At 41.5% G+C, this 13,138-nt stretch overlaps 1 protein-coding gene across 5 annotated transcripts in view; it reads right to left on the bottom strand.

The window, feature by feature from the left end:
- The window catches only part of tbxas1 (thromboxane A synthase 1 (platelet)), a 38,386-nt gene that overhangs the window by 21,177 nt on the left and 4,071 nt on the right, over window positions 1-13,138 (bottom strand). For 4 of the 5 annotated variants that reach the window (XM_018754983.2, XM_018754982.2, XM_018754981.2 and 1 more), the window contains exons 2-4: window positions 11,061-11,204; window positions 8,710-8,803; window positions 4,240-4,292 (exon numbers count right to left, since the gene is read on the bottom strand). In XM_018754983.2, the coding sequence (XP_018610499.1) occupies window positions 4,240-4,292; window positions 8,710-8,803; window positions 11,061-11,161 (248 nt within the window). In that variant the 5' untranslated portion in view covers window positions 11,162-11,204. Of the gene's footprint in view, window positions 1-4,239; window positions 4,293-8,709; window positions 8,804-11,060; window positions 11,205-12,566; window positions 12,681-13,138 lie in introns of all 5 variants that reach the window. The other variant, XM_018754984.2, reaches the window with a different exon arrangement.

Below are 13,138 nucleotides of genomic sequence, written 5' to 3' on the forward strand. Positions count from 1 at the left end.
ATGAAGATGCAACACCATGGTTCCAAATCCATTATTAACCATTAAACAGCTGACTGCTCACAAGGGCTGGGTTGATCACTAAAATTCACCGGATTGACATGATCATGGTCTGCTGGACACAGACAGTCTCTGTTGTGCTTTAGCTTGTCAGAACCGATCTTTTCAGACAATTTCTGGTTCTTTGGAGTTTTAATGATAAGGCAAAAAAGCTTCAGAAGCGTTTATTACACTTTTGCAGAGTCACCCCAGATATTACCCCGTTTCCAACAGCTGTCCAGCCAGTGGTTCTCCACCATACATTAGGGGTTGCACAGACGAGTCGACTAGTCGATTTGTCGACCTTACTGCTCTGCAATGACGCTTTAAGCTTGACATCGACTTAACGAACTAGCCTAGGTTTGCTTGAGACTTTCATGTCTGCAGCTATGTCTCCTTCTCTTAATGCAATGCATAAATTGTACTTTTGCTGAGATGTATGTCGCCTTGACAAAAGCGTCTGCTAAATGAATAAATGTAAATGTAGTCGCTGATCACGTGATTATGACACTAAGAACATGGACGCCTCCGAAAAGACAGCAGGTGAGGAGCCTGGTGGGTCATTGCAGCAAACTTGGAGCGGTTCATCAAGTGTGTGGAAATACTTCACGAAGGTTAGCCTGTGCTATTGTCACTTGCAAAATATGCAAGTCCGTCCTGAAGTACAACAAAAGCACAAGTGCAATGCGCACTCATCTGAAAAGGCACCTCCTAACTAGCAGAGGAGCGATCCAAAAAAAAAAATGTACGTTGAGTTCATTCGTTTTTTTTATTCTAAATTGAAAAACAAAATGTGAATTATGATGCCTTCATTCGTCTTCTGTTCTAAAAATTAAAAACAAATTATGAACTAACTAGCAGAAAAATTAGAAAAATGGCTTTTATTGTTTCTGAGCATACATACAAAAAGAAAACAAGGACTTGTTAATTTTCTTTTTTTTGTTTAATCATACGAAGTGTAGAAATCAAAATCTCACAATACCAAAATATGATGAATGCCCTAAAGTGCGCAGCATTTCCAATCTAAGGGCAGGCGGCACAGCAAGTAACGTTATGGTCTCACAGTGCCTGGGTGGTGTGAGAGAACGTGGGTTCGATCCGTCACGATCCATACTGTATCGATTACCATTATGATCCATCTGTATTGATCCATATGTTGTGTGGACTTTGCATGTTCTCCCCGTGTCTGCGTGGGTTTCCTCCCACACTCCAAGGACATGCTGTTCAGGTTCACCCATAGTGTGTGAGTGTCACAGAGAGAGTGTGTTCACTGAAGTATGTATGGATGAGTGACCCAGTGTAAGTAGTGTATCTAGCAATGTAAGTCACCTTGGTGGAAAAGGTGTGTGGGCTGATAACACTACATAGACTTCATTGGAAGTCCCTTTGGAGAAAAGTGTCTGCTAAGTAAATAAACGTAAACATCTAACAAGCAGCCTAACCCGAACGTAAAAGTGAGCTTCATTGGCGGTCTTTTTTTCGGAAAAAATGTCCAGCCTGGAGCCATTTGCGCATGAATAATATGATACAAACTAGAGCAACATATTCAGAAATCGCAGACAATCTAGTACAACATGGTGCTGCACGGGGCTATTCTACAATGAGTGTCCGAAGACTTTGTGCATGGCACAACACTGTAAGAGGAGGACACTCTCTTGCTGTTTTTGAAAAGCACCTAGTGATACATATTAACTTATGGTCAATAACTTAGAGCGAAGCCAGCATGTGCAATGATGCCACTGATGGATTATGCGCGGTTTCAGTTCGTTTACATGTGGGTTGTTAAAGAATACCACAAAACGAAATAACTCAAAGTCAAAAAACAAGCGGGGAAGAAACTATAAATGAGGCATATTTTAAATATTTTACACTTTGAGCAAAAAATGGTTTTGAAACATAGTTATTTCATTATTTGTTTTTCCATTTTGCATTTTTTTGAACCCAGCTACGATATCCCGTTTTATAACTATATATATGTATGTATGAGCTATCTGTTGTCCACATATGCATTCAGTTTGAGAATACAGATTGTCGGTTGTTGGAAAGCATTCCCTTCTCATTTGTTTTTATTCATGTTATTCATGACGTCATCAGCGACTACACGACGTCGACTCGACTTGACTTTCATCACATAACTATCGACTTTAAAAAAAAATATGAAGTTGTGCAGCCCCTACCGTGCATATATACCCCTACGGTTCCTTTTCTGTTTGAGGAAAAATTACACAACAGTCAAACCAAGTCCTCCTACACAGAGGTGCTTAGTATTCCAGAAATTTCCACAGCAGACAAAGGAAAGAGAAGGCATCAACTTAGACATAATGGAGCAAAAATAAAAAAAAATAACTGAACATCATACAGTGAATAATATAACAAAGAGCAAGCAAATCATAATTAAAAGTAACTCACAGAGTAATGAAGAGTAGATGAAATGTAAACCAAAAGTGAAAAATTAAGTAACTCCAACAAGCTTCTCTGCCAATAAAACTATATAACCGAAAGACTTCATTGGTTCATTTTAATTCAGACTGAAAAACGACAAACGTATAAGTGCAGTTCAGCGAGGCCGTTTTCTCGAGCTGCTCCACTTTCAGCACATTTGCTGGAATACAGACTTCTGAAGGCTTCCCTCCAACAGCCCTGCAGTGCCTCAAACCAGTACAGTGGATAATCGCGTTCTGTGAAATGACAGAGTCAATGGCGTGTGGCAATATATTTCTGAGCCTTTTTATTTCCTCTAAGTATCGAGTGGCTGGATTACTCTAAGTGAAGGCTCTACTAATGTCCCTTGGCGTATATCCGTGCTTTCCGACCGAGCATCTTTTCTCAGTCCTGGCACAAAAGGCAGCCGTGGCAAAGGCAATTTTCGCAGCCCCATCATCAATCCATTTACACAGTGAAAACAGTAGCTCGTTCCTTTGATCTGTGGTATATGAAAAGGAAAGAATGAACGAACGAACGAACGAAAGCTTCTCCTGAGCGCACCCAGATATCAGGAGAAGCTGGATAAACCACAAGGCCTTCATCCCCCATCTATGCTACCTTGGCTAGATCAGCAAAGTGAATACAGATCAGTCACTGCGGTAATGAGAACCAGCTCTCAGCTGAACTGGGGACCACTAGAGACCAGCAGGCCTTTTAGTGATGCTTCCATTTAGAGGAGCGCGTCTTGCTGTGCTGTGGCTCTTCTAGGATATGTCTACATTCACCGATTTAAGCTCGCAAAAGACTGTAGCTCAGACCATCGACGGGTATTTTATTACAGTCACTATTTGCTCATAGAAACACTTTGTGCATTCACTTATGTAATCAATAACAGTGAAGAAGTATCATCATTCTTGATAACAGACAGGATGTGCTTCAAAACCCTGAACACTTTCTTCATTTTTCCCAAGAGTACAAGAACAAGGTCCGGCCAAGGAACCAGATGTTAAGCAGCAGCCTAGCCATGATCACCTGCTGTGCGCCATGACTGCACCACATCTCTTCTGACCCAATATCCCCCTGATGGATGAGGTGACCCCAACATTATACACAGCAAACTCTCGGCTTGCAACAGAGTTCCGTTCTGACGACTCCATCGTACATCGATTATGTCGTAAGTCAAAAATCCCCTTTTACTGTATTCTGCAATATTATTTTCACTTTCATTTGAAAATACAGTCTCTTGCTTTTTATTTTCAGTACCACCAGAACACTCATTTTTTCAACTTGCTAGTAAATGAAGGGAAATTAAAAAGTTCTGTAAACAAATCACTGCTAGACACCAAAACACTGACACATAAAGAATAACAAATGCTGTGACTTGGGGCAGCGTGGCCAATCAATGTTATCGTACACCAGATGAAGCGGTCATCATTAGAAGTTACGATCAAACATCGAGACTCGAAAATAATATAATAAGGTTAATGCGATGGCTGTCGTAAGTCTCATGTGTTGTAACTTGAGGACAACCTGTATAACCTAATATGTCTTTAGTAGCACTGTATTTATTTAACAACTTCATGGGGAGGTCTATCTTGCACACAGCGCCATCCAAAATGATATACTAAAGAGAAAAGACATCATAAGCTTTCAAGTACTGATGGAATTTTGCAAGATCAGCTATCCAAAATGCTTAGAGGCAGAGCAGGAAACAAGACAGGTGTGTAATTCCGAGCTTGCATGTGCATGTCAGCGCAGTTGCTGTTGATCTTCACTTACCCACACACTCTGCCGTACCGCTTTATCAGGTCGTTGTGAGGTCCAAAGAATCCCTAAGGCAGAAACAAAAATTGGATTACAATTCACACATCACATAAACAGCTTGAAAAAGTACACATCACCCTTAGCGTTCAACTCTTTCCTATACATGATGACAAAAGAAAAGCTGTTTCAGCAACAGTGAAACCTATGATCTGCATTAAGTCCTCCATCTGTCAGTTTTCACGCAGCTACTTCTCCAAAGAGGATGAAGTTGATATAAGAAGCATAGGCTGTAAGCCGAGGTATACTGTGGACGGTATGCCAATCCATCACTAGCCAACTGACAGCTGGGGCAACATTAGCACTCATGACCCTTGAGCTATGATGTAACAATGATGTATTCAGAGATGCCTCATTTTGTCATTATAAGCAGCTGTGGACAATACCTGTTGAGTATGTAAACTATACAACTCAACAACCATGCTGGCATGTGAAGAACAAGGTCCAAGCTGTGGGTGTACAGTTCCTTCCTGGCCTCAGACTTGACCGAGTTCTCTCACAATTTCCCACGTAGACTATAGAGAAGTTGCTGGCCAGCTCACTACACCCCCCTTTGGCTGCATTTTGAAAAGCTGCCATCTACTCTCCTCATGAGACCTACAGCAACACTCACAGATGTAAGAACATAGTCACACTAAAACTTTGGCTGCAGCACTACCGATCAAAATATTGATTAACTCTCAGCATTCCGACCCAAGGTCCCCATTTTAATTCTCCAAAGGTCTATTATACGGAACAGGAGCTATTGTTCTCAAAATGCTCAATCTATTTCTCACTGAGATGTTGCTGTGAGGTTATACAATGAGGCAACAAGATCTATCTTGGAACACCAAGACTAATTGAATTTGTGCCACTAATTTTACCCATTGATCAATACAGCACTTGCTGAAACATTTCACCAGTAACAAATCTAATTCTGTCTTGTAATGGTCAAAAGTCACTAGCTGATTACTAGTGGATCACCCAAGTGGGTTGTGGCTTAAGACCAGACATCCCAAGTTTCTCAGAAGTTCTGAACGTCTCCTGGAAATTAGCATCTCTCTGACTGTTGCAAGTGATCTATAATTTCCAGGAAATTGTTTATAGGTTTGTTGTTCAATTTTTTTGTTCAGGGTTATCTTTAGTGTAATGCAGATAGGTGTCCTGTATAAGAAAAATGGGACCTTCAGGAGAACTAACAGTGGAATTTAGGAATTCAAGACATAGACAATTGATATTGAGAACCACAGAAGAAGCACCAACACAAAGCACATCAAGAGCACAAACTGTACCTGTGAGTGGTTGTGGCATATAGCAGACATTGAGTCGTTTAGTCTAAGGGTCTTAGTCTATGTACACCTTGAGAAACATGTCCCAGTTCTTGCTCTAGACAGTCTACTTGCTTCCCTCAAGATGAGTCCAGAAGAAGTAGAACGGGTTCTACCTCCTAACTGCTTGGGACACAGCCTCTTTTTTTTTTTTTTCTTTTCTTTAACTGACCCTGAGATTCTCATTGATTCTCAGCTCTTCTAACTGACTCATCACATCTCATTATCTTTTCAGATTCATTATCCCTTGTCATCTAATTGTGATTCTCTGAGATTCTTACATCTCTAATTGCCTCTAGTGTCTCTAGAAGCATAAGTGTACAACCCCGAAGAGCCAGTCAAGTTGTGAGTTGCCAGGATGGTGCCTGAAAAGGCTTCACTGAGACAGGTGAACTGGGGAGTTAGATGAGCTACCCTAGCAGCAGAGGCATCACGACTGCATGCCGATAAATCACCAGTCAGTTGTGCTCACAAAAGAATCTCGCCCAACAGGGAGGCCTGGGAGACAACTAGGTTTGTCTGTATGCAAAGCAGTGGACCTTCCTATTTCATACCGACAGCAGAGCCTCTTAAGCACCAGGCTAACCTCCCTTCTAGCAGAAGGCTATAGGTTTCCCAAGGCCCCATCCCCAGGAAGAGTGATGAACCAGGCCTCGGTTTACTCCACCTCATCCTCCTGTACCAGGTAATGGAAGAGGCCTAAACAATCTAGGGTTAGGGTGAAAGTGTGGGCTCCTGGGTCTCTGGCTGGACCACCCGGCCATTGCTACCTTCTTCTGGTCACCCCAACAACTGCTTTCTTGAGGCATCAGTACACATGGCACCGGGCACAGTACAGATGGGCCTCCACTTGCGATGAGGTTCCATTCCGACAACCCCATTAACCGAAAATCCCCTCACTTCCCTCATATACAATTAGTCAAAAATCCCCTCAATGCTATATCATATAAACCGTAAAGCTACATAAACGATTAATATTTACAGGTGCTACATTATATAATACAGCTTCTTTTTAATATTTTTTTACTAATTTCACAGATTATTCATATTAAATCAATATTAATATACAATAATAACATCAATTCAGCTATTATGGGTACATTTTCATGTTGAACTATTATTTCCACTTTTAATTTCTTAATTCACTGTCTTTCAGTTCTTCTTTCCGTTACCACCAGTACACTCACATTTTTGCTTGCTAGCTATTGTAAATAAAAAATTGCTTGACGCAAAGCACAAACAAAAAATTAAAAAAATTCAAGTTGCTACTAGATACCCAACACTGATTGAGACCCAAATGGTAACAGATATAGTGCTCGATGGCAACGCGGTCTTTCGATATTATCGTACAGCAGATGGAGCAGTCATTGCTAGGTGTTACAAGGCAACATCGAAAATTGAAACTAATATAATAAGGTCAATGGGAAGTCTGGGTGATTGTAAGTCTCATATGTAACTCGAGGACCACCTGCACAGGTCTTCAGTGCTGAGCTTGCTTGAACAGAGAGACTGATACACACACCATCCAGAAACAAAAGAACACAACACATCACCCCCCACTCCACATACACACATACATGGTACATTCAGGCAGGCAAAAACACACAATGTGCACCCACACTCATCACACACATATGTCTGCACTGTCTCTTTCTGTCAGCCCTGGAGGGTCCAGCTTGGATCGCGCTCACACTGTTGACGTCTGTGCTTTTCCTCATCTCGCCGGGGGGGGGACGACGACTTCCTGGCATGACACAGTTTTACATGGTTGGCCAGAAAAAGCAGGCAAGGTCTGAGAGAAGCTTTTTAAAAACTAGCCATTTGGCCCATGTACAGGTTGGCAGCAAGCTTAGTTCGAACCAGTGGGGAACAAAGAGGATGCTGGACATGGCCACAGTGCCGTGAATCAGGTGCAGACCAATCGATTCTCCCTTAGATTCTAAATCCCTCCCATTAAACTGGAAACTTCTTCACATCATCAGCCCACCCACTAATCTGTCACATGCTTGTGATTTTATTAAAAGAAAATTTAAAAAAAAAATTAAAAATGGCCTTATATTAGAGGTAAAGAGTCTGCATTGAGGACGTGCAAAACATCCTCTGGTTCAATCTTATTTTGCAGCTCCTGTCTAAAAATAGGTTGAGAGGAGGCGCTGGGTGGTATTAATTTGGCAATTTATGCAGCCGCCCCCGCTCCCTCTTTTCTATTCACCTATTCACCGAAGAAGTAATTTCCAATATGTATAATCTACTTAATGATCGTAAGATATTAAAAGCAATTACTCTGGAGTCTTCTTTACAGAACAGATCTAATGAAGTACAGCCAGGACAGTTGGTGCCCCTTAGCACTTTAATCACTCCTTCTGTCTTGGGAACCCCAGGGCCTTTGTGTCATACCCTGCCCCCATCGCCCGTAACGCACCCATCACACACCCGCTCACCACGGACCCCCAGCAGACTTTAAACAGTTACCACTGAGTCTGATTTTCTTTCTTGAACAGAATTTCTAGCTATGGTGGATACGATGGGTGTCACAGAATATATCACAGAATAAGGAATTATTGATCAACAATTTTAATTTTCAATCGTTGATGAGGAGAAAATCGAAAGTCAAACCTGTACCAGAATTCTTTGCATTTCTGTGGTGTATCTATAAATCACAGGATTACATGACTTCCAGTTCTGCAATGTTCAATTTCTACTTCCAGCCTCATGAGCAAGTCCTGCTTTAAATTCACATTTTTTTCAGTTAGCTGATAATTTTCTCCAAAGTGACTTACAACATTAAAATACTTACAATTATTTACCCATTTATACAACTGCGTAGTTCTAGTAAAGCAATTCAAGTATTTTGATCAAAGGTAAAATTTCAGGAGGATGGATTTTAACCTGAAACCTTTGCATCTAAAGGCAGCAGCACTAAAATTACAATACCTGCTACCCCTCATGATTAAAAACATGTGGAAGATGTAGTATAATTTCACAAAGTTCCATTAAAACGAAGCTATTACACTTTGCTTGCTATTGTGGGCACTTTATTCATACAGCTCACTCAGGAATAAACACACAACAGCGTGAATTGCAGGTAACAATTTAGTTATTAGCAGTAGTGACCACTCACCTCGCGAAACAGGAAAATGTTGCCGAAGAACGGCCACGGTTTGGGGTGCTGGATTCCACAGCGAGCCAGGACAGAGTAGGGGAACACGGAATACCTGGCAAGTGATCATGGAAAGGGTGAGGTGAGAGGGAGGGAGCCGTAATCCACTTTTTATTTCTCCGATGTGCCGCCTAAGCACATCAGCTCACAACCACACGGTTTTGTGACACTTTTCAACGGAGCGGGTAAAATTTCCTAAAGATATGAATTATTCATCAGAGGCGATTCTGAAGACGAGAATGTCCCTTACATGCATTTTTTTTTTTTTTTAAACACAAGAATCATGGCATTAATTCCAGGCATTCAACTGGAGAGAGTAGGGCTTCCCTCCAAGTGTCATGAGTCATGTAATCAATGACACGTCCTGAATATCATGAAGATCTCATCGGTTTGTTCTTCTATAGCTAATACCCCAGCTGAAGACCATGCCTGAAAGAACATGTGAAATTTAATAATTTGTTTAGTCCAGCAGTCACTAAACCTCTTAAAATAAAAAAGAAAATAAGGATGAAGTGAAACAATGTGGACGTCAACAGGTGTGGCCCAAGGGAGGTGTGGCTCAGTGTGCCAGCAGCTGCCGAACCCCTATCAAGGCCACGTGACAAACCCTTATGGGTTAACCTCCCAGCATCGTAGACAATTCCCATCATGAGATCTGGAATTAAATTTGTCTCATGATAAAATCTAGGATTTCCCACATGGTGACAGTCCCTTTATTACACAGTTCTCATTTTGACAAAATAACAGTAACACCTAACAATATATTAATATGAGGGATCTAATGAGGACCACCACCACCCTTTGCCTTCAGAACAGCTTCAGCTCTTCTTGGAATGTTGTCACACATGTCCTCAGCTGCATTTAGTAGGATATTGCACTGTTCTCCAAGAAGAAAAGCCTCTAGTTCTGTGAGGGAGGAAGGAGGTGGACATCCACTTCACACTCCGCACTCCAGAACCTCCCATATGCGTTTGATTACGCATAGATCTGGAATATAGGGTGAATATACAGTGTATTCATCCTGGAATGTAAGAATTTCATGAGGGAACACTCTGTGGACCTCTTATTTTGTCCATCCCTTGCATGTCTAAACATACAAATGTCTAGGAACGGCCATGTTCTTAAAAGTGGTGTCGGATTGAACGTTGTCTAGGGGTGCCAAAATAATAAGAAATTAGACAAATTGACTGCACTCAAGATCACGTGTCTGCATCCAAATCTCTCCTTTTGTTGGTGTGACGCACTCTTTGTATTTTTCTCCGAGATGCACGTCACTTTGGAGAAAAGCATCTGTTAAAAGAAATAAATGTAAATGTAAACTGGGCCGGTTAAGCAGGGTTAGGCAGCTGTGATTAGGACTGATGCCAGTCAGTATGGAAGGGACTTGGGTCCAGGTTTAATCAATGACATCCTCTTGACTGTGACATCCTATGCTACCTCCCACCAGTACAGATAATTTCATAGTACTATTATGTCCCTTTGCAGCTCCTGATACCTCCTGTCAGAGGCACAACCAAGCACAAAATACAACATTAGCGCATTTAGCAGATAAGCGATTGAGGTGTTCAAAATTCTAATTGAAAAATAACCAGCGACACCAGTCGTATTCAGTCTTCTCTAGAATTCAGAATTCTCTAGAATTTGAAAAATGAGCTCATGCTCTCTCTGCGATTATGTTTATGATGACATCACAAAGATGGCCACAAACTGAAGCCCACGGTCTGATTTAAGCAATAATTTTGGTCACATCTGTTTTAGGGATGAGGCCTCAGCATGTAGGGGACGCCCCTGTTATTACTGCTGTTGCTGCTCAGCACACACTTTTATCCACTGGAGTTCATGAACTATGACTTATAGTTATGAAACTTTCCCTAGTTGTGCAGGTAGGTATGTTAGTGAATCAGTACCTTTCTCAAGGGTTCAATAACAGCACGCAAGACACTTGAACAAAGTACTAGTCATCAATCCCCAAAAGCACAAGGCTTAGGCAGTTTTTTTTGGTTCATATTTATCAAGGGTGCCAGTACATTAGGAAGATCTTTCAGCCACATTCTCAGCCAACTGGGATGACACATTGAGACTGAACCTCAACATTATGACAAACTGAAGCATTCCAGACAGGAATGCCCAGACACATCATTTATTATATCATGGATAAACATATTATCAGATTTTCAAGCTCATGTCCATTGGCAAGGCGTGGCTGATCATTGAGTAGACACCCGTGGGGGCATTTGTTGTCCTCCTCCGTTTCCTTGGAAACAAGATAGACATAGGGCTCAGGGTCCTGTCTGGTGGTCCTCTGTACTTACCAATACAGGAGAGCCAAAAAGATCAGGATCAAGGCAATGGTCACTGATGCTCCTGTGTTTTCCCTAGTGATCACTGCCAGGAAGTCTGTGGTGGACTCCATGGCTGGCACCCCTTGAAGCACTGTTGAGTGTATGACGCTACTCCTGCAGACGAAGAGGACAACTCTGGTTACTGATAAACACCGCTGCCCCCTCTGCACTGCCCTGCCAGAAACTCAAATCAGAGAGCCCACAGGCTCTATAACTATCTCAGTGAAAATTGTGATTGGCTGGATAGTCCTTGGCCCCTCATTTCCTATCCTGGTAACATCTGTCACTTTAGCAGTTTTTTTCGCTCTTTTGTAGTCATCAAGGGCCATATGAAGATAGAGGAACAAGTAGAAACTTTCAGTGATAGCTCAAGCAAATGAATCACACTTTAGAAACAGCACATGCAGACACACATGGAATCCAGCTTCAGATTCTAAGTTGACCTCCCACCAGGAGACACTAACTCTGCCCTACCTGCTATTGTAGACCATGAGGAGGGCTTCCTTCTCTATCTTTTCCAGACGAAAATAAAATCCCTCTTAACCTCACCAGGATCAAGAACCTCCTCAACTCTCTGAATTGTCCCATCTAGCATGAAGGTAACTAATTCCTTTACCTTCAGCCATACATCAACAAGTTAACCAGTTTAATATTCCCATCCTACCCTACAAACCCCTACAAGACTTACCTTCTCAATACCTCTCATCTCTCCCTACTATCCTTAAAGTGACCACTGCTCAGACTCTACCTTATCTTTCTGAAGGATCACTCAGCCCCTCCTCTAGCTCGTAAGCTCATCAATGAGTTTCCACTCAACATCACGTGCCACTAATCTTCTGACCATCCACTGCTTTTTGAAGACTTATTCCTTAATTTGTGGTCTTGGAATTCTTTAACCATCTCTTCCGTCTTACTCTTGATGTTTCTTGTAGCATCTCACTATATTTTTAACACTTGTTTGACATTGCCTGTTGCTGTTCTCTAATGTAATTTTCTTTTATGAACTGTGTCTAGACTGGTCTTGGGTCTATCTCCTTTTAGTCACAACACAATATTTCATCCTGGACCTTCATGCAGGTTGCTTATTGGTGACACTGGCAGCACTTGTTGCTTTGCACAAACTTAATACTTAAAATCACTTTGAACAAACATTCCACCTAAATAAAGATTAATAACAATAATGAGGAAATTAATTATGACGACTGAAAATGTTACAGCAAATAGGAATTTTGTTAATATTACCCATGATAATATTGTTGTATAAATTATTTCTGTGAACGTGATAAGAGACAAGCTTACTGGAATGGGGTTCACTCAACCATTCAAAAAACCTTTAACAAAAGGTTTGATTTGCCCCTATATATTTTCTAGTTAAAATCCCATTTAACAACATTTGATCTGCATGACAGGTCAGTGGAATTCTGGAATGTCTCCACATCCTTATGGAACTTATGAAATAGTGCTATATGACCATACCTGTGAAATATTGTAACCTTTAGATCTTCTGCCCAGGTCCATGTATGTGGACACACAGTATTTGCAATTTCTCAGCGTACTGTTCCCGTCCCTATCTTGCCTTGACCCAGGGCTCTTCATAAAATTCACAGAAAAATAATTAATGGCAGTGCCAGTTTCCATTCCAGTTTACATGTCAAATGCAAGTCTTACAGATGCCCAGCGCAGACACTGCAGCCTCGCAAGATGCATTAGTGACCAAGTGGAACTAATATGCTCACTGCAGCACAGCCAATAAGCAAAAACAAAACCAAAGTAATTCAATCTTGTGTTAAATGTCACACTGCATAAAGCATCCCTTCACGTAGTGCTTTGGCATTATAAAAACAGGGTGCTTGTGTGTAGGAGATGAGGTTGAGGGGGTCGGGTTTTTACCCCGCAGGCCTGTTAACGTGGCGGGACGTTCATCTCAGAGACAAGCTGCAGCATTTCACACAACAGCTCCTTGGAAAGGTCAAAGTCTGACTCAAGTACGTGCATATTCACTTTCACCCTAACACTTAAACATACAATGGCTCAACTTACATCATCTA

Source organism: Scleropages formosus, chromosome 5, assembly GCF_900964775.1.
Source record: "Scleropages formosus chromosome 5, fSclFor1.1, whole genome shotgun sequence".
Classification (NCBI taxonomy): domain Eukaryota; kingdom Metazoa; phylum Chordata; class Actinopteri; order Osteoglossiformes; family Osteoglossidae; genus Scleropages; species Scleropages formosus.